This window comes from Malaclemys terrapin, chromosome 3 (assembly GCF_027887155.1).
Source record: "Malaclemys terrapin pileata isolate rMalTer1 chromosome 3, rMalTer1.hap1, whole genome shotgun sequence".
Lineage (NCBI taxonomy): Eukaryota > Metazoa > Chordata > Testudines > Emydidae > Malaclemys > Malaclemys terrapin.
The window spans coordinates 173,238,977-173,264,924 of NC_071507.1; the positions used below are offsets into that span (position 1 = coordinate 173,238,977).

Below are 25,948 nucleotides of genomic sequence, written 5' to 3' on the forward strand. Positions count from 1 at the left end.
ACCATGTATCTGAGTACCTTCCATATCAAATCAGTAGCAATAGTGAACTCCCTAATGAACTGCTTGGAGTCTCCAGCTGTTATCCCTTTTTAAAGAAAAAACTGTGTTATTTTTTTTGTTTCCTCGTGTTTTAGGTTGTTTTGATTTGTTTGTTACATATTTTTATTTTTTGTGGAAGGTGCTTGAGTAGATGGGGAGGCAGAGTGTCAATGTTGTTAGTCATTCTCTCCATCAGTGTTTATTAATTCGGCAATATACTAAAAATTATTTCTTTCCAAACTGTAACAGTAGATTTTTATCCTGTGTTCTGCTTATAGTAGCAAATATATTTTTTCTGCTATCTCAATATGCACACACCCAACTCCTCAATTTGTTACATATTTAACAAAAAAATACTGCTTGGATGATTAATTACCTCACAATTTAAGCAAATCTTTATAATTACATATTCAACTATGACATTATTAAATTAATGTAGAATTGTTTTGTTTCATCTTGTTTCAGTAATTATTTAAAACCATATGTATTCATTTCAGAGAGCAACATTTTAAGTATTGATATTTTTACTATAGATATGTTTTTCTTTCAGATATTTTAATTACTTAATAGAAAGATGATCTTATATTATTTTCATTGTGCTCATTGGTTCTGTGCTAACTTCTTAAAATGTATTTAGATTATTTTCTTTGGTTCTATGTTTAGTGTATTTTTTATCTTTAGGATATGTTCATCTTGCTTTTTTTAGGCAAGGTTTGTTACATTTGCAGTACTAATATTCTCAGTATATTTTTCCTTTGTTATTATCCTTATATTAAGACCATCAAAAAGATTTTTTTTTTTTTTAATCAAAAGGCTCAACATCAATGCCTCATAGGACAGTGGAAGCTGTGTTTGGGTTTTTGTTTTTTGGGGGTTTGGTTTTTGGGGGGGGGTAGATTTGCCATTTTCTACTAGAATGAGGTCTTCCATGTCAGCTCCTTTGGCACTGGTTTTCTTACTCAGCAGGAGGAAACTGAAAGACATGCCTTTGAGCAACATGATGTGATGGTGTCACAGAGCAACAAATCAAAGTCCTGTTGTTTAGACCAAAATTCTTATTGAGCTCTGTTAAGTCGGTTAAGTCTTCAAAGTCAGCACTTTCTCTCATTCTCTCATTAGATTACTTTTTACTTTTTATCAGTAGAGCTTGATGAGACTTAACTGAAGATTCACAAGAGTCATATTGCAGTTTGGTCTTTGCCTTTTTCATCCTCCATTCTCCCTGTGAAATTCTACTGAACTGCTTTTAGAGCCCATTATGCTCATAACCTTCCCTTCCACAGTGATACACACATAGGTCACCTTGCAGAGTCTTTTGATAACAAAGATTCACAATCATCCACCTTCTAAAAAGATTTTTAGTAACTTGCTATTGCTTCTCTCATGCTTTCAAGGTCTTTCTCAACGTTTTTCTGTCACAGCAGTTTAAAGATAATTATTCCTCTTCCTCAATCTGAAAAAAAGCCACAGATTCAATTTTTGGATGTTAGAAATTGTACAGTAGGTAGAAAATATAGAAATATTTTTGTTGGTTTCTTTTAAAAAATTATTCTAGAATAAAAATAAATCTTTTTATGACCAAACCCCTTGAGATACAATTTGTAGGAATGCCATAGATTTTTTTCCAAGGGAAGTTCATTTGTTTATGCTTTATATCTAAGTATTTTGAGGGTTGTAACACTTACAAACTGGCAAAGACTTGTAAAGTCTAAAGTAATGATCATTATTTTTCCTCAGAAAAATAAGTTTACAATTGTTTGTTAAATTAACATAATGTAATGTTTTCATATGGGTGCTGCTGACCTACACCAGTTTTACCTAAGAGTAACCACATCAAAATCATTTAACAAAAATGAAGATAGATGTTCCTAGATCCAATATGCGGGGGAGGGAATGAAGCTGATTTATCTGAGAACAGTTTGGATCTCAAACTTGATTGTCCAACAAGTAAAACATCCCAGGGTTTTTCTGTAAACAAAGTTAGTTCTTAAAATTAAGATGTGTATGCACGCACGCACGTTTCTCCCTTTCTAAAGGACAATTTGCCGATCTGATTTGACCTGCAGTTACAAAATATTGGGTAGGTTGACTGATTGGCGTGCCCTATCAGAGTTTCAAGTTAAAAGTTGGTTTCCCTCTTTACCGGAAGGCAGCAGTTCCTTTTACCACATTTTCATGAGAGCATATGCATAGCTATGTGCATTCCTCCCAAAGTGCAACTTGCCAAGCAAAATAATTTAGCGAAGTAACTAACCAACCAAGCAAATCATCCATTTTTTCTGCTATTCATAAGGTATGCAAGGAAACTGAGGTGGGAGGGCAGTGCCAGTCAGTGCCTTCAGGGTTTTTAAGTTCAGGTTGGAAGTCTGTTTAGTGCACAGTAAGTAACTGAATTTCAGTTGTCTGATCCTCGTGTATACTTGCCCTGGCTGCTGGCCAATAAAATTTTTCCAGACATGCTTGGATCACATTACTGTAGTAAAAATTATTTTACTTAAAAGAATTCTAACTATATTATCAAGATTTATTCCAAGAGAGGCAACAGAGAGAGAAATAAAAACACCAGTGTTTTGGATCCTTCTGGGATGTCAGCGTGGGTCACAAAGAGTATAAAATAATAAAAATCTAGGAGGTGGAAGCACGGTATTGATCTTTTCCTTCCTGTGGACTGGCTCCATGCTGCAGTAGTCTTTGATGGACGCTGTGACATCACAGCAAGGTTCATACTAATGGATTGCATTTGAATGGTTTCTGGCCAGCTGCCCTGAATGAAGTAGCACATCATTTGTGCTTAGCAAATAATAAATTAATAATACAAATAAAGTATATTTGTAGGTAATACTGTGTTGGATGCCCGTCCTAACTGAGCTGTTGGGGACTTTCAGCATGTACCAAAATTGGTATGTGACATTTTGCAGGACACTATGAGTTCCCATAGCTTTCTGCATTAGAAAATAATTAAATGAGTTTCTCTGCTCACACAGAGGAAGTGTGATTTATAAGCCAGATACAGTTGGCCTTCAGCTCCGTTCATCTCTCTAACATAAGGTGACACCAACTTTCGTGATACAGCTTAGTAATGTGGTTCTTGGTTACTCCTTCCCTTTCTGCCTCTGATAGCATACCCACACACACACACTAGTGGCGTCATGTGCAGCAATGTAAAGGATCAATAACTTTCCGAAATAGACAGTCCCAAAGCTTGTTTACATATTCTATGATTTGTTAGTGAGAGGCATGTTTCCTCTGTGGCACTGCCTGTGGACCGAACTATCCTGAGCTGGTTCCCAGCTCAGGTCTCCCACATGACATTACTGCTGCCGTGTTACTGGGTTTTATTGGTTTTACAAAGAGAGCCAATGATACAGCCTTGTTCTGAGTTCTTTTCAGGGTTGTTATTGGTATGACACCTTCATCAACAAAAATTGCTTCTAAGCCTTCAGATTTTTTTCCATTTTATAGTCCACATTTTCTGAAGCTTTGCTACACAAACTGGACCTAATTTGCCTTTTACTTGACACAGAAAAATCTATTAGAGTATATCATGAGTTGCATGGATCATACCACACCAGTATGTGCCAACTTTTCTCCAAAATAACCATACTGTCTATGCATTTCTCATTATTACTTCTTATCAGAATTATTACTTGAAGGTTGAATTAGAGCTCATTGATCCATCATTGTGGTAGAGAATATGGCCAGCCTTAGGTCATGTTTGCCTTTTTAGATTTGCAAGATAAGCATTTAAGGTTCATAGCATTCTGCTACAAAACAATTTTAGCTTAGTGTTCCCTCATGAAGAGATTCTGCAGTGCATACCCTTTGGTTGTCCCCAGCTTGCATGCCTGGCTCTCTAGTGATCCAGGCATTTTTCCTTTCTTGTTTTGTCCTGTATTGTGCTTGATCACTAGTCAGTATAAGGACATATTAATCTCTTTGCTTTTGGTTTGATAACTTTTTTAAATGTTTCCTTAAAGGAATTACAAAGGCATTTTTGCTTTCTTAATCTGTGTTGTATACTTGATGCTTTATGCAACTAGTGTGTACTCCTACAGAGGGAACACTTCAGTCTCTAAGAGGAGCCTTTGGGGATACTTACCTTTGAAGAAAGGGAATTTACTTAGATGTAATTGGAGTTCTCTTAAGGTCATAATTAGTGAGTGGTTTTCTGGTTAAGATTCTGTCTTGTTTAAAAAAAAAATCTTTAGAGACAATGACACGTATATTTCTCCCTTTGGCACATGTGCCTCATAAGAGCAGGAACAAAATCTCATCATCTTTCTAAAAAGCTCCTGAGTCCTGTTTATGAGAACTGGACGATAATCCCTTTAGTTTAGAGTATGCCATCAGGTTCGTGTACTAGACTTATAGGCAAGTGTTCTCTCTCTCTCCCTCTCGTCTTCCCCCATCATAGTTTACCCGTTTGTTACTAATAACTTTGTTTCTTAGGATCAGATTCTTCCCTCAGATAGTTTTTCTCAGTGTCCATTGAAGTGTGCAAATACCTGAGAGCAAATAAGGTGCAGAGTGGGTCTGAGTCTCAAGTCAATTAGGATGCTTCAGCTACTCGCAGGACTGGGTCCTTGATTACTGTATCTTTTTTTACTTTCTAATAACATTAAAAGAAAGCAATCTTTTTGTTGAAAATATTGGTTAAAGTTCTCCTTTCCCCACCCCTTCCGTTTGGTATCCTTCTGTCTCACTGCAAGGAAAACTTTATTCAGTTTGGGATTCACAGTGTAATGAGTCCTTCCATAGGAACAGTACTGTCTTCACAGGAGACAATATTTAATACGATAAAAGCTGAACTAAAGGGGTAGGGGGAGAGGTAGGGAGCTGGTTGGTGTTTCAGGGCAGGGATAATCTTGGCGCAATGGATCCCAGATCCTTATTGGGGCTTTGGGTACTATTACAATACAAAGTAATAATAATAGAAACTCAAATAATATATTTTACTTCCTTGTTTTTCTTTAATTGCACATCAGATTTCATGTACTTAGGTCACAGTATTCCTCTTGTGAACTTTTTGTCGTTTAATTTGCTATTTTCATTCTCTTACCTAGTTTCTCTTAAGGTATGTTGGTTTTCTGTCTTTATTTTTTTCTTTTCGTCTCTTTTATAGGGGCCCTTCAGATCTGCTTTTTATTTATTTGGAGGAAGCATGAGTGCAGGGGACTGGACTAGATGACCTCTCGAGGTCCCTTCCAGTCTTATGATTCTGTGATTTTAATTTACATTTAATTTGTGTTGCTTTCTTATTTGGTTATCTGTCTTTCTCAATGTGTGTGTCATCTTTGTTTAAAAGGTACCATTAGAAAAGCCATCTTAAATTCTTCAGTACTATTTGTAAATTAGGGATTATTGTATTTCCGTAGCAACTCTATAGTTAAATCGTAGATGAGTTTCCATTCTAAACCCTTATTTTCAGTTGCTAATAAATTCCTCTAATTTCTTTTGGCCTTCTAGACACACAGTATGCTATTATTTTAAGGATGAATTAGTTGCACACTTTTACCATTGTGATTATGCTTGTCTGTATATATTTATATTTCTCTGTCCAAAAATATATGATTCTATAAAGTAGCAAACATTTTACTCATTTAACATTTAGTTATTTAATCAAGGGAAGAAGAGAATTTAGAGATTTTAATTCCTAATCACTTTCTCTAGTGAATATGCCTAGGAAATGTTTTAAGAAATACCCTATAGACCATAGTCAACAATATGCATTGATAACTGTAGCAATCAAATTCAGTAACATTTCATTATGGTTCTAGGTTCCATGGTTCCCTTTTCCATGCGGATTTTACATGCTGAACTTGAACAGTACCTAGGAAATCCCCAGGAGTCACTTGATAGACTGCACAGCATGAAAACAATCTGCACAAAGGTAAAATCTTCTTTAGACCAGAAGTTCCCAAACTTTTTTTGCTGTGCCCCATTCTGCAGGGGAACCACATAGCCCGCCCGCTCTCCCCCTTCCAACTCCTGGTTGTCCAAGGCAGAAAGTGACTCATTGAGGGGAACAGGCGACGCACACTTGGGACGTCGGCAGGGCCTGATGGGTTCCATGGTGGTGTGGTGTGGTGTGGAGCGGAGCAGACTGGGGCTCCTTGTCCTTCTCCCCATGCCAAGAGCTTCTTGCTTCTGCAGGCTCTGGAGGGTTTAAAATACCTGGGGCTGCGGCCGACTGGGTGTCCAGGCAGCAGCAGGGCAGTACAGTAACTCCTCGCTTAACGTTGTAGTTATGTTCCTGAAAAATGCTACTTTAAGCGAAACGATGTTAAACAAATCCAATTTCCTCATAAGAATTAATGTAAATGAGGGGCTTAGGTTCCAGGGAAATATTTTTCACCAGACAAAAGAATACAGTATACATTTTAAACAAACAATTTAATACTGTACACAGCAATGATGATTGTGAAGCTTGGCTGAGGTGGTGAAGTCAGTGTAAGACTAAATTTAGGCTTTAGACTAGCCCTGGCAATGGGGTGGTATTTAAGAGCAGGAATTGCACAAGGAAGGGATTGTGCCACTCCTTCCACAGCTTCTGGGGAGTAATTTACTTTCACTCCTTTTTGGGATGTAGAATTCTTCCCTCTCTCCCCATGCCTGCCAGCTCTGTTGACTGAGGTAAGGGGGGAAATAGCTGGGGAGAAACATGGCTGCACCTCTTTCTGGCTGTCACCCAACAACCTGATAGGGACTGTTCATGCTTGAGTAGAAGGGCGTATCTTCTTGTACAGCTGCATGAAACTAGAGCATAGTATAGCTCTTACTGACCAGGAAGTCTGCTATCCCTCCTCAAAAGATATTAGCACTCTGGATAACTTACAGTGGAAGTGAGAAGGTGGCTGAGGTAGTATCTTCTATTGGACCAACTTCTGTTGGTGAGAGAGACATGCTTTCAAGTTTACACAGAGCTCTTCTTATAATGTAAACTCAGAAGCTCATCTATCTCACCAACCGAAGTTGGTCCAATAAAAGATACTACCTCACCCACCTTGTCTCTCTAATATCCTGGAACCAAGATGGCTACAACAATATTGTATACAATGATGGAAGTGTCCGTTATTTGAAAATTCTAATCAGTTATTTTTAAAGATTGAGATTTAGTGCAGTGTTAGTTCTTGTTTTTAACAAGGGCTTTTCAGTGCTGAAGTTAAGAGTAGTGCTGTTGTAGGTACTCCTTGTACACAATTGTGACAAAAGCTTCCCTTTACGAAGTTTACAACAAATACCTCTTCTAGTATCTCAGATTAAGAGATACTGTTTTTATTTATTGTAAACACTATTATAAATTCCAGATTAGCTCTTTAAAGAACTAGCATACAGTTGTGATACTGAAAATTTTTGCAACTTTACCAGCGATAAATATGATTACCTCAGTGTTTGTCGTATTGGCTATACTTACTCTCAGAAATTCCTTGAATGATACAAATGCAGAAGTTAGATAATTTCCAACATTATTTCATTATTTAAGACAGTTGGCAAGTTTTACCAATGTATTTAATAAAACAAAACATAGAAGAATGATTAGGATTTTAAACCAAAAACCAGGACTCCATTCTTTCTGCTGTGTACAGGGTTTGGCAGATGAAGGGTTCTAAAACTGTTGGTGGCCTCTCATCTGGGGGTCCCTTCTGGCCTTAAACTCTTACTCTCTGTGACTCTGACTTTTTGACCCACTGGCCTTATGTCCTGCCTCTTCTCTGACTTTCCTTCACCTGCTCCTGGATAAGCACTCTTCCTCATCTTAAAGAAACTCACCTCCTAACTGCTTCTGAGCTCAGCATTAGCATGGTACCTCCATATTGAATTTTGCATACATTGGCTGTCTGGTATTTGAAGTGCCACACTCTTTGGCATGTGTCAGAGCTTTCAGCTGGCTATATTAAAATGGGCAAATCCCAGTTATGATATAATTAGCCATGATTCCCTGCCAGAACAAAGATGTCTGGTCAACCTTGAGATAAAAGATATGCATTTCCTCTTTTTATTTTCCTTTTTAAAGGAGATATTACTGTTCAGTTATTTTAAAGGCCTAACAACATATGGCTTTAGTTGTCTGCCATCAGATACATATTTTGTCTTCCAGTTTTAGTCAGTAAATACTTAGTCATGTTACAGTATAAACCAGGGGTGGGCAAACTATGGCCCGCGGGCCACATTCGGCCCACGGGACCGTCCTGCCTGGCCCCGGAGCTCCTGGCTCGGGAGGCTCGCCCCCGGCCCTCCCCTGCTGTCCCCCCTCCCCTGCAGCCTCAGCTCGCTCGCTCGCTCTGCTGCCAGCGCAGTGCTCTGGCCGGCGGGGCTGTGAGCTCCTGGGACAGCACAGCTGCAGAGCCCGGCCTGACCCAGTCTCTGTGCTCCATGGTGGCGGCAGCGTGGCCCGGCTGTAGCACCATCAGCCACCGGTGCTCCAGGCAGCGCGGTAAGGGGGCAGGGAGCAGGGGGTGTTGGATAGAGGGCAAGGGAGTTCGGGGTGGTGGGCAGGGGTGTGGATGGTGGTCGGGGGGGAAACAGGGGGTTGAATGGGGGTAGAGGTCCTGGGGGGCAGTCAGGAAGGAGGGGGGGTTGCATGGGGTGGCAGGGAGCAGTCAGGGGACAGGGAGAAGGGGGGGTTGGATGGGGCAGGGGTTCCAGGGGGGGACCATTAGGAATGAGAGGAGGGGTTGGATGGGGCGGCAGGGGTCCATGAGCAGTCAAGGGACAGGGAGCAGGGGCGTGTGGATGGGACAAGGGTCCCAGAGGGGCCCTTAGAGAACAGAGGGGGTTGGATGGGGCAGGAGTCCTGGGGGGAGGGGGCAGATAGGAGGTGGGGACCGGGTCACGACCCCCTCCCCTAACCGGCCCTCCATACAATTTACGAAACCCGATGCAGCCCTCAAGCCAAAAAGTTTGCCCGCCCCTGGTATAAACTGTAGCCAAATGGGCAGGTCCTATTCAAGAGAGCTCAAGGATTGGCATAACCAAAGCTTTTCAAGTCAATATCAAGGGGCATAATCAAAGTTTCTGTGGTCAGTTAGTACAACTCCTGCTTGCATAATCCTTACTAGGATTATAATATTAGTATTATAGAGTATTATAATTCTCCCATTGTGATAAACACCAAATTCACACAGAAAAATAAAGGTTACCCTAATCAGGGTCATGCATGTATAGCTAGAGTTTTGTTATGCATTCCTTATGCAGATTGTTGAATAGAAACTTTTCCCAGAATCCAGTTTTATTTAATCAAATATACAGCTGTTGATAGGTCTCAAGGAGGAATTTAGATCCTGTACATTTTTCCGCTGAGTTCAAATATAGCCATGAGTATAACCAGTGAAACAATCACAGGAACTGCAGAATTGCATGGCCTACAATTTGTGTCTCATTGCAAATTCTGCCTTTTTCTGCAGAACTTAAGCTTCTTGTTTTAGGGCAGGGAAACGGGGTGGAAATTGCTAGTGCACTGTGTGGTGCCACTAGCCTTCCCTGCATAAATCAATATGCTGTTAAACCAGCATTGCAGAGAACTGTCTCCAGACAAACAGTAGCATCAGCAGCAAAGGTATGAACTGTTTCTTCCATTCATTTCGATGATGTGTTCACTTGAAAATCTAGCTGGGACCACTTAAATGCTAATACCACCGTGAAATAAACTCTAACAAACGCTCACCCGGAGACAAAAATTTAAAAAGAAGACAAAGCTGCCTTGGACTAAAATCATCCGTGGTGTAACCAGAATGAAATCAGTGTAATTACTTCAGAGTTGCATTTAACCCATGATTATCTTCTGTTGCAAAATAAACTCTTTCCTTTTGCCTGCCTGTTGACTAAAATGGCCATTTTTGTACGCAGTTGAAGAGGCACTAGGCTCCTAGCTGCATCTTTTGGCACCTAAGTGCCTTTAAAAATCTATTCCTTAAGTTCCTAAACTCCATTTTCAAAAGGCTTTTAATGCCTAAGGCACTTTTAAAAATAGAATTTAAGCTCTGGAATCAATTGATCTCTTTTGACAATTTTACCCTATTTCTTTTATTGTTTGGAAAGCACAAAGCACATTTTGAGTGCTACTGCACTGTAAATAATCTCTCTTTAAACTGGCATGAGCTGAAAGCACTAAGTACGCAGTGCACTCGGCCCCCAGGAGAGGGAATGCCTCCTATGTTGCTGGTAAACTAAACCCACCAGCTAATTAAAGAGTGAGTGGTTTAACAGGCTCTTAAGGGAGTCCCATTCAGTCTACTGTGACCAAAAAGATGAAACTGAAATGCAGTGATTTATGAGGGGATGGGAAGCAGCAAAAATAAAGTAATCTTCAGGAGTCAGAGAGACATTTGGATACACCATAGCGGGACTGGAGAAATGCAATTGGCTTACATTACAAATGAAACTGTAGATATATATATTTTCAAGATGCAGATATCTTAAGCCAGAAGCTCCAATAGTTATACATACTCATTCTCCAGATAATCCAGCAAACATAATTTTTTGCTCACTCCGTAGCTTATATTATTTAAAATCTCTAATAAATAAAAAACAGCAACAAAATCCCAACTTTGGGAAGGAAACGGAGCTGAGAGTTAGAAGGATCGTTATTTAATTAAGAACAAAAAAGACACATTCGATTTAAAACCAGAGCATCAATGAATTTATGGGATACATAAAATAAAATTTAAAAAAACCTCTTAGTTCTCTTCTGGAATCAGTTTCACATTTTTGCAAGAGATAATAATCATTCTCTTCAGGGGCATATTTGATATTTTGCTTAACAAAATGCATATGTCCCTGGTGTATGCTGTCTTTTAATGCTTTGTGAGTATCATAAACCTGAACTCTAACATCAGCACTACAGTACAAAGGCTGTCTGTTATGATTGATCTAGCTATAGTAATAATCAGTGATTTTGAAATATGTTCATGTGAAACACTCCTGTTTGAATTGTTTTACATACAGACTATGACAACTGTAGATAATTTGCGTATAATACAAAATGCTGCCTAATTCCAGAATGCCTGTTTAAACTCATGTTAGTTTTAAACAATTTTCTACAGATATTAGAAAATTTGGAGCAAGGTTTAGCAGAAGATGGAAGTATGACTAACATTACACAAGAGAACACACAAGGTAGGCATTTTTTTTAAATTTCTTTTTACAGGCAGTGTATTTTTATCATTTGCCCAAGTATGCCAGAAGTTTTCACAAGACTGCCCCAAAGCTATTAAAAGAGTACTTCTATGATTTTATAGTCTCTTCAGCCTCTGAAATGATACACCTTATATTTTTATTTGCTGGAATTCATTTCACAGTTTCACCTTTTATTTTGATCAAATTGGTGCAGTAAATCAAATCTCCTTTGTAGTTTAAAGAAACAAAGAACATGGCTGCCATTCTGTAGTGTTGGGTGTACAAGAAAATCAATTCATTGCTGAGGCACTGGAGAGAGACCAGAGGGGCATCTGTGTTAAGAGGCTCATTGCCTCCATCAGTCTTCTCCCCTGAAATCTGAGAAACTTCGTTAGATCCAAATTTTCCCTCCTTCCCTGTTGGTCCCAGCAGATTGTATTAATTTGGAGGGTCTTTTGCTATGTATTACCCTATTTTGATTTAACATTTATGGGAGACATTTTCTTTTTTCCTTTTCATTTTAATTAACTTATTTATTCAAGATCATGGGGCAGGAAGAAAGGAGATTTAGTCAGGAGCTGCTGTTTGAGAAACCTGACAAGAAAAACATTCCTTTTTCCTGATAATTTTTTTTGGGGGGCAGCCCTATACTACCTTTAAACACGTGGGGTGGGAGGGACGGGAAGGAAGGAAAAACACAGGTAAGGATGAGGAATAACATTTTCTAAAGTGTCTTAGGCACTTGAGAGCCTAAGGCTCACTAAAAATCAATGAGACTTGTGGATCTGGGCCTTAGTATCCCAACGAGACTTAGTCGCCTAAACTCCATTACAATCCATAAAACCCTGTTTGGCTGCCTCCTAAACCTAAATTCACTCAGCACCTAAATTTTTGCTTTAAAAGTTTCCAAGAAACCAAAGATTTTGCCTCTGTGCATGTGCACAACACCTCACTCATGGCGTCCAGATGCCTAACCTGCAGCGGGATCCTCAAATCAGGTGAAGATAGGCGGGGAGATGCCTCTCTCTCCTGCTGGGCCCAGTCTGGTAAGCGTGCGGAGAGCATGCTTACTGGATGGCGACTCTTCAGAATCCAGCTGGAAGAAGGCGAAGTGGTGGTGGTGCTGCCTCCCTTATAACATTTAGCACAGTAGTTAGAGCACTTGCTTGGAATGTGGGAGACCCAGGTTCAATCTCCCTCTGCTTGATGGGGATACTGGATTTAAACAGGGGTCTCACACCTCTCGGGAAGGTGCTCTAACCATTGAGCTATGGGATATTCTGATGTGGAGTACCCTCAATCTCTCCTGCTGAAGTTGGATATATAGTGAAAGAGTGATTGGAGCTGGGGGACTGGATCTTGGGTCTCCCCAGGTGGTGCCCTAACCACCGGCCTATAGTCTCATTTGCACTTTCTCTCTCTGGCCCTATGATTATGTAAGTATTAATATAAAGTGGAACAGCTTCAACAGGAGAGACAGAGGGAGCCCCACATCAGACTATTCCTTAACCCCATGGTTAGGACACTCTTCCGAGACGTGAGAGGCCTCTGCTTAAACCTTTTCGCCCATCAAGCAGAGGTGAGATTTGAACCCAGGTTTTCCACATCCTGGGTAAGTGTTCTAATCTCTGGGCTAAAAATTATAAGGGAGGTACCATCACCACCTCCTCCTCTAGCATTTCTTGCAAGGAACCACTTAGGCACCTAAGTCATTTGACACCATGAGAGGATTGCAAGCAGAACATAAGCACCTCCCTGACTTAAGCATCTAACTTTGTCAGAGGAGCGGGGCTTAGGACACACCCCTCCCTTTCCCAGTCAGCCTTTCCCATTGGCTAGCTTAAACATCCCAGCATCATCTTTTTTATGAGGTAGCTGCCCCAATAAATATGTATGGGTGCTCAGTACACTGCTAGCTTTCAAGTTTTGTGGGCTGACGATCATCCTGGACATGCCAGGTATTTTATACCTCAGAAGTGGCAACCCTAGTCACTTTTTGAAAAATGGGACTTAGGCACCTAAGTCATTTAAGTGCTCTTGAAAATTTTACCTGACATGAGTTTTTAGGCACTGTAACGGGGCAGATGAACCCCTTACCATGTCTAGCAAGCTAGGGGTTAAAATGTCCTATCACAGGAAGCCAGAAGTCTTTCTGCCACTGCCAACAATCTATGAATTAACCTGGTTAACATTCCTCCAGGACACTGTTCCCCTAGAGGGTCTAGGACGGGGTAGGCAACCTATGGCACGCGTGCCGAAGGCGGCACATGAGCTGATTTTCAGTGGCACTCACACTGCCCGGGTCCTGGCCACCGGTCCGGGGGGCTCTGCATTTTAATTTAATGTTAAATGAAGCATCTTAAACATTTTAAAAACCTTATTTACTTTACATACAACAATAGTTTAGTTATATATTATAGACTTCTAGAAAGACCTTCTAAAAATGCTAAAATGTATTACTGGCCTGCAAAACCTTAAATTAGAGTGAATAAATGAAGACTTGGCACACCGCTTCTGAAAGGTTGCCGACCCCTGGTCTAGGAAATCGTTGTCTACCATTAGGGTGGGAGGAGAATAGATCGGTTTGTCTGGGTACAGTTGCCAACCAATGTGAAATTTTGCTTTAAACAAATCTCTACATAAGCTAAGTGCTTTTTAGGGGGAAGAGAGGGCATGTGCAAGCACCTAGCAGCCAGATATTTGCATATGTATTCTGGTGAATATTAAATTTACTTTTTTCTGAGGACAAGACCAAAAAGCAGAAAGAAATACTTCACCTTTCACAAAAATTCGTACACAACACTCGCCATTTTCTCAAATTATTTGAAAAAATGAAGCTCCTTCTCTTTCTGTGTGGCTCTGTTTTCACCTTCTGTTCCCTCCCCATACCTGGCTTCCTTGATAGGGTTTCACTCTTTTCCACCCGTTGGCTTTCTCCCACATGGATTCCCTCCTCATTTTCCCCAGGCCTTTTTGCCATTCCCCACCCTCCTGCTAAAAGACTGACTGCTTTTTGTCACATACGCGAAGACTTCTCTCCTAGCCGCTTACTAGCTCCATCCCCTGCAGGCTGCCCCTTTCACCTGCGGGTAACTGGCTCCTTGCTCTACACCACTGTGTCTGCAACTGCCTTTAGAGCTGTGCTCAGCTCAGCAGAAGGAAGAGCTAGAAAAGCGGTAGTCAGCAGGAACCAGAGGAGGGAGTTGCTGAGCAGCTGGGGGAGATGCTGCTGTGCTTGGAGTACAACTGCCTATCTGCCAAACACTGCCAAAGGGCCCTGGGGATGCTTGCGGGGACTGTTGGCTGCTCTTGCCTGATGGGGTCGGTCGGCTCTGCTCCCCGTTTGCCCCTGGGCTGCAGTTTGAGCTGCAGGAAGCTTTATATTTTTGTGGAAAATCTAGCTGAAACAAACTTTATGAACTGTGGCTGAAGACAACCTTAATTCATTGTGGGGATTATGTCTGGGGAGTAATTTCCTTATTGCCAGTGTGAGTAGGTGCTACACCAACCAGCCCATTACATGCATCTTCTCTAGTGTGGAGCAGAACGTCTTATTTTCCAATTGTTCAGTAGGAGGAGAGATTTAGCACTGCACCATTTGCCTGGCAGCACGTTTGTTTTCTATAAGGAACCAAGTCTGCAGCTGCACCACGCACAGAACTCCCATTGAAATGAATGGCAGTTCAGAGCATAGCGCCACTGTACAATCAGTCTAAATTAATAACCATTAAGAAGGAATGTTCAGATTGATAGTGTAGCAGCAAGGGCTTGCAAGGTGAGTTACTGTCATTTCTACTACAGGGTTACAGATAATAATCATCAGATATTGGGTTTCTATTTTTTGTTTCCCATGTCATTCTTTAGCCCCTTGCTGCCAGCAATAAGAATGCCTCCTGATTGTCCTTTTAGTGCATCTTGCATATTTGTTCAGCCTTCAGACTTACTGGGCCTGAGCTTGTAGCTGCTTAATGTGCAAAACTCCCACTGTCTTCTGTGTATTGAGCAGCTGTAGAAATGCATGCAGCCATCCAGGTGACATTTTCCAGCATATTTGAAAGTTCTCATTCACTGCTGTTTTTACTTTACTCTGTGCCTGTCCTGGCTACCACTTATATATCTTAATAGTGCCAGTAATAACCGAAAATGTTCTTTATAACCAAATGATGTCACAACACAAAACAATAAACTATAATCAAATGCATTCTTTTTTTAAACACATCACAATAAGTTTGAAATATATGGTATGAGCTACATAATAGCTTAATTTCCAATCACCTAACTTGAACTCAGACCAATGTAACCTCAGATTTTTTTAATATTAACATTTAGAGACAACATGAGCACAAAAACATTAGGAAATGCACTTGACAAACCTAAAATTGCTTCAGAAATGGGATGTTAACATAATTAGAGTTATTTAACACTGCCCTGTTTCTGCCATGGGCTCAGAAAGAAACAAAAGGTAGAAAACATGGGCTAGAATGTCCTCTCATGGTACATTCCCATGTTATGGCACTACATGTTTTACATGAACTTGGGGTGGAAAATATCTAAAATATGACTTCATACTGCTGAATGATATAAGAGAGCTATGACTAAGGAAGCTATTATAAATTAAATACCAGGTCCAATCTTGGAGACAAAACTATGCACTCAATTTTTAATGTGTCTAGAACAGAAAGTTATATTTTGTACCTGTCTCGCCAAGCTTTTATTACCTGTAATGAATGGCATTTGTAAATCATTAAAGAAAATTAAGTCTCTATAACCAGCCATGGTTTTTATAACAGATCCCTTTATTGCTACACAAGAACAAGGAATTATCACTGTTCTGTTGCAACCCCCTCTTTTTTTTTTTTTTTTTTTTTCCTGTCTCTCCAACCTCAATACAGCGACTTTGAGAGTTGATTGTCAGGGTAAGCCGTAATATTTGTTTTCAAATAATTAATTCAAAATCAATCATGGACCAAATTAATATTCCTAATGTCTATTTTTAAAGAACAAAAGTCTAATTTTATTTCTAGTACTGATCTATAGAGCCCTGCATGGATACAAAATTTGTATCTGCATCTGATCCGTGATCCGCCAACATGGTCTGAAGATATAAAGCGGATATCCTCAGATTTGCACGGCTCTACTGATCTATGGTCCCTGTGACAGTGGATACATAAGGAGAACCATTCTTTTACAACATCATGAGTCTGTCTCAAACCAAGGGAATAAGAAATCTGCTGCTGCAGCCTTTAAAGCCTGCAAGCTCCAGGAGCGCGGAGAAGACAGACAGGCTCGGCAGATTTTTCCACCATATCACTAAGCCAGAGGCAAACACAAATAGTCCCAGACTCAGTGAGCTCTGACCCTGCTATGTTTGGGTTTTTAGTTGATTAAATTTAATCTGATAAATTACACAATTGTATGCTGATGGTAATAATTATTTAGATGTTTCTATGTATTTTTTGTTCTGATATTAGAAAATGTGTGGCTTCTTTTAGTATTTAATATGTTGCCTGAACTAAAAGCTGAAAGGTCCGTTGCTTTTGCATCGTTGCATCATTTATGCAGATATTCTATTCCTAGAACCAATCAAACTAGTCCCTTTGAGAGGGGCAATATTTTCTATCTGACAGTACGGCGTGGCAAAGAATTAAAAATTCTATGCTGAAGCCCAGTGATGTTAACAAGGGGGATCTTTTAAATCAGAATTCATAGGACCAATAATTGATGGCTAGAAAGAACCTCTAATTTATTTGTGCACATTCACAAGCTGCTCTTATTTTGTAGCCTCTGTTGAGCTGTGGAGGTCACGTCTGGGCCGGGTGATGTACTCCATGGCAAACTGTCTGCTAATGATGAAGGTACGTGGGTGGCAATAACTGCAGAGTTACCGTATATACTAGAATAGAATGTCAGAGAAAGTGCAAGAGAATTACTTGTGCATGGATAGGGGAAGACTACCTGACTGTACAAGGTTTAGCTTAGTGAAGAATTAATTAGACTTAGTAATTACTTATTTAATAGATAACCACTTGCAGCAATATTCTTTAGGACCATATCTACACTTATTTCTTTTGAAATCATTTCAGAGCACATGCAATAACGATACAGAATTTGCATTTTTAAATTGAATTTTTCAAACACTTAACTAAATACTGTAATTAAAACCAATTATATGCTCTCTCTGTCTTTCTCAACCTCTGTACTAGGAATGTTACTCTAGTAGCACACAGTAAGGCTTTGTGTGTGACAAAGACTCGAAGCATCCAAATACATCTTCTGCCTTGTCCATATGTCTGTGCAACAAGATTCTGACCCTGGAGTTTTTAGTCTCCTATAGCTGCAATGGAAGGAACAGTCAGAGAGTTGTTGTCTATTTTTTGCCTGTTTTTTCCCCCTCCTGTAAGCCATCCTACTCCATTTTGTGCAGCAGCTTCTTCTTGCATTCAGAAAGAGGGAACAACAAACTGCTTCCAAAGTAGACCTCATTGCCATGGGAATAGGGATGCCCCTGTGCTAAGCTTGTGGCAAGAGCAATGGACTGCCTCAACCCAAATCTTAAAGCTACTTTATGGATTAATTAGCATCAAAACCCAAGGGCAACACTGTCTGCACTATAACCTCTCACAGACCAGGCTCTGAACTTCTCCATATTCCTAGCGTTGAACCCTGTTACAGGGTTGGGGTGTTGAGAAGGCCAAAACTATAACAGGGTTCAAAAAAGAATTAGATAAGTTCATGGAGGATGGGTCCATCTATGGGTATTAGCCAAGATGGTCAGGGATGCAACCCCATGCTCTGGGCTTCCTTAGCCTCTGACTGACTGCCAGAAGTTGGGAGTGGACAACAGGGGGGTGGATACCTTGACAATTACCTGTTCTGTTCATTCCTTCTGAAGCATCTGGCATTGGCCACTGTCGGAAGACAGGATACTGGGCCAGATGGACCATTGGTCTGACCCAGTATGGCCGTTCTTATGATCCTAGTTGCCCAACCTCATTCCCGAACCTGGCTTTCCATAAAGCTGAATAAGCTACTTGTAAGCCTTGTTTTCTTGATGTTTTTAACACTGAAATAATATCTCAAATAATGTACAGGTATGAAAGCGTCAGTTGCCCAGAGACTGCCTTAAAATTCAGCATTTTGCTCTTATGAGGATCCCAGGAGATGGAAATATATATTCAGAATAGTTAGAGTAAGATCAGCAGTATTCCCCCTTATGTAAATACAACAGCACAGCAAATCAGGGTGGTCAGAAGGAAGCCCCATTCTGTCTTTAAAGCAAACAAATCTTTGTTTTGAATCAGAATCCTGAGACACGGTCAGTTTTCAGGAAAATCTCCTTCTTGAAATGCAGGTAGGAAAAAAAATTAAATACTGAGTCTCCATCCCAAACTTAAATCTATAACTGGAGTATAAAAATATCCAGTTAAAGAAATATAGTTAACAAACACTGCAGGCTTCCAACTAGTTATACAGTAACTTTGCTTTTAACTATACTGATTTTTTCGCCTAAGCCCCTTTAGTCACTTCTGCTCTCCTCTTCTTTTCTGCTTCTATATCCCATTTCTGCTTCTGTTCCCCTTTCATCCTTTTTGTGGTATTTTCTTCTCACTTCAGTAGTGGCATGAGCTCCAACTTCTAAGCCAGTCATCAGTGTTTCTGACAAGGTTGCGTCAAGAGAACTGCAACTCATTTTCCTTCCTGCATTTCTCAAAACCAAGTGTATTCACAATCTGTATTATAACTCTCAATCTAGGAAACTAGAATTCCAAGATTATTTCCAGAATTCAGATTTCCCACATAACAATACATGTTGCTACTGAACCCCCAGCATAGCCATTACCTGTATTAAACTTGTCCTTGAATATGTTGCATGTACCTTCCCATGATGCACATAATTTTCAAGAACTGCCTTATAAGAGTCAGAATCTTTTAAGAGCAATTTTCAAACATAAATCATATTGCAGTTAAAATAAGGACAAAATGTGAAGATAATCTGAACTGTATATGCCACAAATCCTCTGACAGGTAAATTGGCTTCTTCTTTATTTTTTCCTTTAAATGTTCCCAAATGTTAAAACAGTCTTAATAACAAACAATGCTCAGATATTCATCTCTGCCTTCTGCTTTAATTGATAACAAATTATTTCTTTAAATAATGATTTTTAAACGTGGTCTTTCTTGAGGATAAGCATTTTTTGAGGAAATTAATTACACAAAGCTTCAGATATCTGTAAGAGATATCAGTTGTATGTAATATACTTCTAGAGGAGTATTCATTGTAAAATATATCTTTCAGTTTTGAAGCTTTTTGTTTTCCGGTGTAATGAATAAACAAATTCTGGGTTTCTCCTGAACTGAGTCAGTGCAATCTATCGCCATCTAGTGACAATATATTATATTGGGATATAATTCTGTGTTGATTCTGAAGTACTTTTGTTACTTGAATCATTTGTGCTGTTGGGTAGAGTGGTGACGATGATGATGATGATAATAATAGTTATTTACTGAACTGTAATAATATTCCCTGTAACCTTGGTGTAAAAAACATTGGCTAATTTCCAGCTGTAAATTTTATTAACCTTTGGCCAAAAAAGTTAACTAGTATTTGTTGAAATATAATTATAGATTGTCTTTAAGGCTAGGATTGTCAAAGAAGCCTAAAATAATTAGTTTCCATGGGAGTTGGGTGCCTAACACCTTTGGACTCTTTTAATAAACCCAGCCTTAAAGATTAAACCCAATAAATTCCCCTCAGTGTCATTCTTCTTGACCATCCTGAAAGGAAAACTTACGTGACCCATGGAGTTCTGTACTTACATGGCCATATTACCACAGTATATGAGCACCTCACTAATAGCCCTTTTAGGTAGAAAAGAATATTCTTTTACAGGTGGTGATTTGAGGCACAGAAAAGTGACCCAAGATCCCACAGGAAACCTGTGGTAGAACAGAGAATTGAACCTGGGTCTCCTTTACCAAAAGCTAGTCCTCTAACCCAGTGGTTTTCAAACTTTTCTTCTGGCTACCCAGTTGAAGAGAACTATTGATGCCTGCGACCCAATGAAGCTGGGGATGAGGGGTTTGGGGTGTGGGAGGGGCTCAGGGCTGAGGCAGGTGGTTGGGGTGCAGGAGGGGGTCAGGGCTCTGGGCTGAGGGTGCAGGCTCTGGGGTGGGGCCAGGGATGAGGGGTTTGGGGTGCAGGAAGGGGCTCTGGGTTTGTGGGGAGGCTCAGCGTTGGGGCAGGAGATTGGTGCGCAGTGTTGGGGCACGGGCTTACCTCAGGCATCTCCCAGTCAGCAGCGCAGCTGGGGTGCTAAGGCAGGCTTCCTGCCTGTCCTGGCACCACGGACCGCGCTGCGCCCCAGAAGCGTCCAGCAGCAGGTCCAGCTCCTAGGCAGAGGTGCGCAAGCAGCTCCATGTGGCTCTCACCCACAAGCACCGCCCCCCAGCTCCCATTGGCCGGTTCCCAGCCAATGGGAGTGCGGAGCCGATGCTCGGGGGGGGCAGCACGTAGAGCTCTGTGGTCCTCCTACCTAGGAGTTGGACCTGCTTCTGGCCACTTCCAGGGTGCAGCGCGGTGTCAGAACAGGTAGGGAATAGCCTGCCTTAGCTGAACAGCACTGACGACAGGTCTTTTAACAGCCCGGTTGGCGGTGCTGACCAGAGCCGGCGCAACCCAGTGCCTTATATTCCACAACCCAGTACTGGGTCGCAACCCGCAGTTTGAAAACCACTGCTCTAACCACTTGACCATTCTTCGTCAGATATGGAATTATCTTTCTCCTGTCTTCATCATATCTAGACTACTGAATGCAGCAGCATGAGGGAGCATTCATTCCAGATCCAACTGATGCTGTGTATTACCTCCTTTCAGCAATCTGATTGATTGCAAAAAAAAAAAAAAAACTGTATTGCATTTTTACTAATTCAACCTGAAACATTTTAACTTTTAAAAAGTTCCATCCCAAACTTTTGCAGTCTTACCAAATTTGTTAACTCACTGAAAAATAAACTCTTAAATAACATCCCTGTGTATAATATAGATGCACTCTAATTAAAAGCAAGTGCTATATTTTAAAACATATAAAGAACATAAGAACATATTTATTCAGAATTGTACCCACTTTTGGATAGCTTGCTGCTAGTAGAACCAAAACCAGAAGAGATTTTTTTTTGCCGGGGGGGGGGGGGTATCTGGGTCTACTGCAATTAAAACGATGTGGAGGAGGAAGGGAAGACAGCAATCTATACTAGTGACACAAGACTCTGATGTTTAAGGACTCTCTTCTGATTTGGATTCTGTTCTGATTTAAAAGACAGAGACAGCATAAATTGTCCTCTCTTGCTTTAATTATTCTGCAGGCATTCTCATGATGATGCAAAAATCTTTAGCCTTCATGTGATATTTTTTTTTTAGGAAGCAATGTGTGAGAGAGAGAACTCCCTACTTAACGTTTTATAGTTTAGTGGAAGGTGCATGAACCTTTTAAGCCCCAAGATTATGAGTTCTAGTCCTAACGCTTCCAGTGACTGCTGTTAACGTTTCTATACCCTTCTCAACCCTTATTATAAGCCAAGATTTCATATCATATGGGAGGGTAACTGTCCTTCACAATTTGCACCGATAACTGAGAGCTTACACAAGCCCACTTCAGGCAGAGCTGACAATGAAACACAGTTCTCTAATATAACAGAGCTAAGTTTATCCATTTTGCAACATAGTCTTCCAGAAGGAACCTGTCAGATCAGATGCTTGTGTAACTAACACTAGTGCAGTGTGGCTCTGTGCCATAGTGTAGTGGGTAAACCACACAGATTAATGAGACTGCTACTGCATTCATGCAAAGAGGTGTGGTTCTTTAGCTGAAATGTTAGCAACTCACCCTTTTACACCCAGAATAACCCTACATATGTCCCAAGCAGGGGCATTGTTTCATTAGGTTATGCTCTCTGTAACCGCTACGCCACAGTCTGCTCCCAGAACCAGGAATACAAACCAGTTACCCTGGTGTCCAGCCTTCCATTTCTGTAACCCACTAACTGTGTGTGTGGTGTCTCCCTATATGGGCTAGTCCTCATACACATAACAGCATGCTTTCCTCCTACCACTTACTCTCTTAGCTGAAGTGGAGGAGGTCTATGCTTTGGATCTGACGATTGTGGTTTCCAACCCTGCTCGTACCCATGTGGGGTGAAAAACTATATATATGTATAAAAGTTAGAGTAATGACCGCAGAGTAATTATTGGAATTATTTTATGTTGTAAAACATCGCATTTAAAAGTGAATTAGTATAACATCCCATTTGTTTTACTGTTGCGTTTTTATTATGTGTAACTGGTCACGTGTAATTGTCCCTTTAGACATATGAAGTGACAGACTGCTTTGTCTCTTCACTGAAGAGTTAACTCAAGTTAGTTATTCCTCTGAAGTTAGCATAGCTCAAGGTGGAGCATCCACAATGCAAAATAATATTCAAGTGGCTGCATTCACTCATATGGGGCACAAAGACTTCTGGGTACACATCCCATGATTCTTAGCACTGCAATAAGTTGAACTGCTCTGTGAACTATTTCCCATTGATTTGTGGGAGAACTTTTCTGCCCTATCTGGATATTGGAGATGGGGGAAGAATTGTGGGAAGGCAGTCTAGCAGCACTTGAATAGTGTTAACCTGTATCCACATGTGCTCACTCGAGTTTTAACATTTGTGAGAGTTCTGAACAGTGTAAATATCACCCACACATTGATGGAAGGGGGAGTTCAAAAGAGGGCAGACCAAATAAAACCACCTGACTTTTTTAGGGTCAGTCTGTTGGATTTTTGAACTTCTGGGGTAGACAATATTGATATAGTAACATTTAGTATGACATGGTGCATCAGAGTGACAACAAGAGCTCTAAATATGTCAGTTATTAAATATTATACATTTATCATTGTTAATTAATTATAGTCACAGTTTGCAAATTGTTTGCAATTGAAGAGCTCTTTGATTTTTGTTACTGCAAAATTGGATTATTACAGGTGGTGATCCGGGTCAGAAATAGGAAGGGCTTAGTCATTTTAAATATAGCCTTAAGAAAACATAACAAATGTCCCTTCAGTTATGGAGCAGAGGAGAAGGCAGAAGAAATGCCTGCGGCATTTTTTCCAAGTAAGTTATGGGGGAAAGTCGACCCCTGTTGCTTTTCAGCATTAAAACTTGCAGAGTTTAGAGCACCTTCAAGAGGCAAAACAAAACAAAATGATAGGCTACTAGACAGAGTGTATGCCAGCTATCTTAAGATGCTTGTATACAGCCTGGAAAGAGCTCTGATATGGTTTTGATTCTGAGCATCGCACTAGAAGTCCTTGTATTACAATTTACACATAGAATTTTCAGAAGTGCCTGAGTCACTTGGGTGCATAATCGTCATTGATTTAGACTAAATGGCACTTGTGCTCTTAACTCACTTGGGTGCTTTTGAAAATGCCACCCTAAAACATTATTGGAAGCTGAAGAGTAAATGGTCAGGTTCTGTTGGTAATTTTGCTGGGGAGAGACGTGATCCAGTTGTGGGGGAAAATGTAAGGAAAAATCTGCCACTTTATCTCTGGCTATAGTGTACATTTCCAATAGAACTGAATAGTCAGAGGGTTAGAATAGCCAGCAGCTAGCACTACCATGTTGCAAGGAAATTCCATTAACCTTAAACATTTGCAATTATTTTAATTCTGTACCTGTTTGTTTACTGCTCGCACATTTTTTAAAAACAGCGTACCTAAAATAATGAGTGAATGCTGAGCTTAAAAATCTAGTCATGTGCTTTTTTTCCCCCTTAGGACTATGTGCTTGCTGTAGATGCATATCACACAGTCATCAAATATTACCCAGAACAGGAACCTCAGCTGTTGAGTGGAATTGGAAGGATTTTTCTTCAGGTATGTATGTTACTCTGAATATGCGAAGTAATGTTGTTGACAGTAATGTAATGAGTAATTGCTGTTTTTAAAACTCTGTTGTTATTCTCATTAGGCATATTTAAGGCAACCCAAATGTAGAAGAGGCTTTAAAATAAGATAAAACAGAGTTTCTACCATGAAACATTTGACTAGATTAGAAAATTTAAAGTATTTACAGTGGTGAATCAAACTTAATTACATTATCTAACAAAGATGACGCTATGGAAATTATACCTAATAATTATATCCGTTCAAAGGGTGAGATCCTGATCCCACTAGAGTCTATAGCAAAACTCCCACAGACTTTAATGGGGCCAGGATTTCACCCCAAATCTAATTTCCCTCTTCTTCAAACACATACAGACTTCTGGTGTTTAATCAAACTGCTCCCTAAACAGCTTAATCCAAAAGCCATGTGAGAATTTCCTCACCTTCCTTTTGCCAGGGCTTTATTTCCATTGTGGAGAGAAAAGCTAGCAGGGTTTCATGTGTACAAAGAGTATGCATATGGCTGTGTAGATGACATCTATTAAATACTGTTGGAATATTACATTGTTTTTCAAAAAATGATCTCTTATTACTATGCTACATAGTAATCAGATGAAAATGTAAGTCCTATTTTGTATCCCACAAATCCATAAAGAATTGGTTTGTAACATTCCCTAATGTTAACACTTCAGACTTTCTCTTTTATTAATAAAGAAAATATAAGTGCTTAAATGATATAATTATTTATAAACTTTCTTCTTGTCTGTGGTGCTAAGGCTAGAAAATTAAACTATTCTATTTGGGGTTTCTTTTTACTTGGATGAAAGATAATTCCATTATTATTGTTCATTTGAAATCATATAAGTTGTCATTCAAACAAATCCAATTATGGAATTTTCAATATTTCTAGCAAGGATTTTATTTCAACGTAGTTGATCATTCAGTAGAAATGTGGTGGTGGTTGAAGGTTTTATTTTGAATCAGAATTGATCTGAACGTTAAAGTGAAATTCCTATAAAATTGAGAAATATAAAAGTACATTAATTATTACCTAAATAGATAACTTCTACTAATTATGTGCGTTAAAGAAAGGTATAACTATGAATAAAGCTACTCAAAATTCACATAATTGATAATTCTGGGTCATAATAGAAAAATCAATCAGCCAGCCTGGTTGATTTACTTGGCACTGTCATGTGACAAAGCAGAGATCACTTCCTGCTCCTGGAGTCTTTCTCTCTGATACATCAGTGACTACATTAACACACTCAACCTCGACAGAGTGGGCGTAGACTGCCCCATGTCTCTGAAGAGCAGTCTGTCCATCCAATTTAAAAAGTGGTGTTAACAGGCTCTGAAGGGAATCCTGTCAAGTTGTCATCCTCCTTGGTTGTTGGCTATGACATGGGATTATTTGAATTAGTGGTTTTACTGCCAGAACTGGACCTTTCCTCATAGCATAGCAGAATGGAAAATAAAGCATGAGGTGCCTGTTGGCTTGCTTACATAACCCTGGACAATAGCTAATGAAAACACCCCTTCTAAATGCAAATAGTTCTTTGGCCTGGTGCATCAGGGAAAATGTCTTTATTGCTTGGCAATAACTCCTGTTTTTATTTGGTAGTTTTAAATATAAGAATAAAAGAAGAATTCAGATTGCGTGTTTATGAAAATAAGTATAAAACCTCATTGAGAGAGGGTAGACTGGACTGAAATTTAATAGCAACAAATTCCATCTGGAGAGTGCTAAGCACCTGATATAGGAATTTGATGTCAAAAGAAGTTGTCACTGAGCATTTTAAATTAATGGAGATATCCTATCTCCTAGAACTGAAAGGGACCTTGAAAGGTCATCGAGTCCAGCC

The 25,948-nt window shown here is 39.9% G+C and overlaps 1 protein-coding gene across 2 annotated transcripts in view; it reads left to right on the forward strand.

Annotated features, from left to right (window-relative positions):
• TRAPPC12 (trafficking protein particle complex subunit 12) overlaps positions 1-25,948 on the forward strand; it is a 99,814-nt gene that overhangs the window by 68,154 nt on the left and 5,712 nt on the right. For both annotated transcript variants that reach the window (XM_054022777.1, XM_054022776.1), the window contains 4 exons: positions 5,817-5,929; positions 11,082-11,154; positions 16,936-17,009; positions 23,976-24,074. In XM_054022777.1, the coding sequence (XP_053878752.1) occupies positions 5,817-5,929; positions 11,082-11,154; positions 16,936-17,009; positions 23,976-24,074 (359 nt within the window). The remainder of the gene's footprint in view (positions 1-5,816; positions 5,930-11,081; positions 11,155-16,935; positions 17,010-23,975; positions 24,075-25,948) is intronic.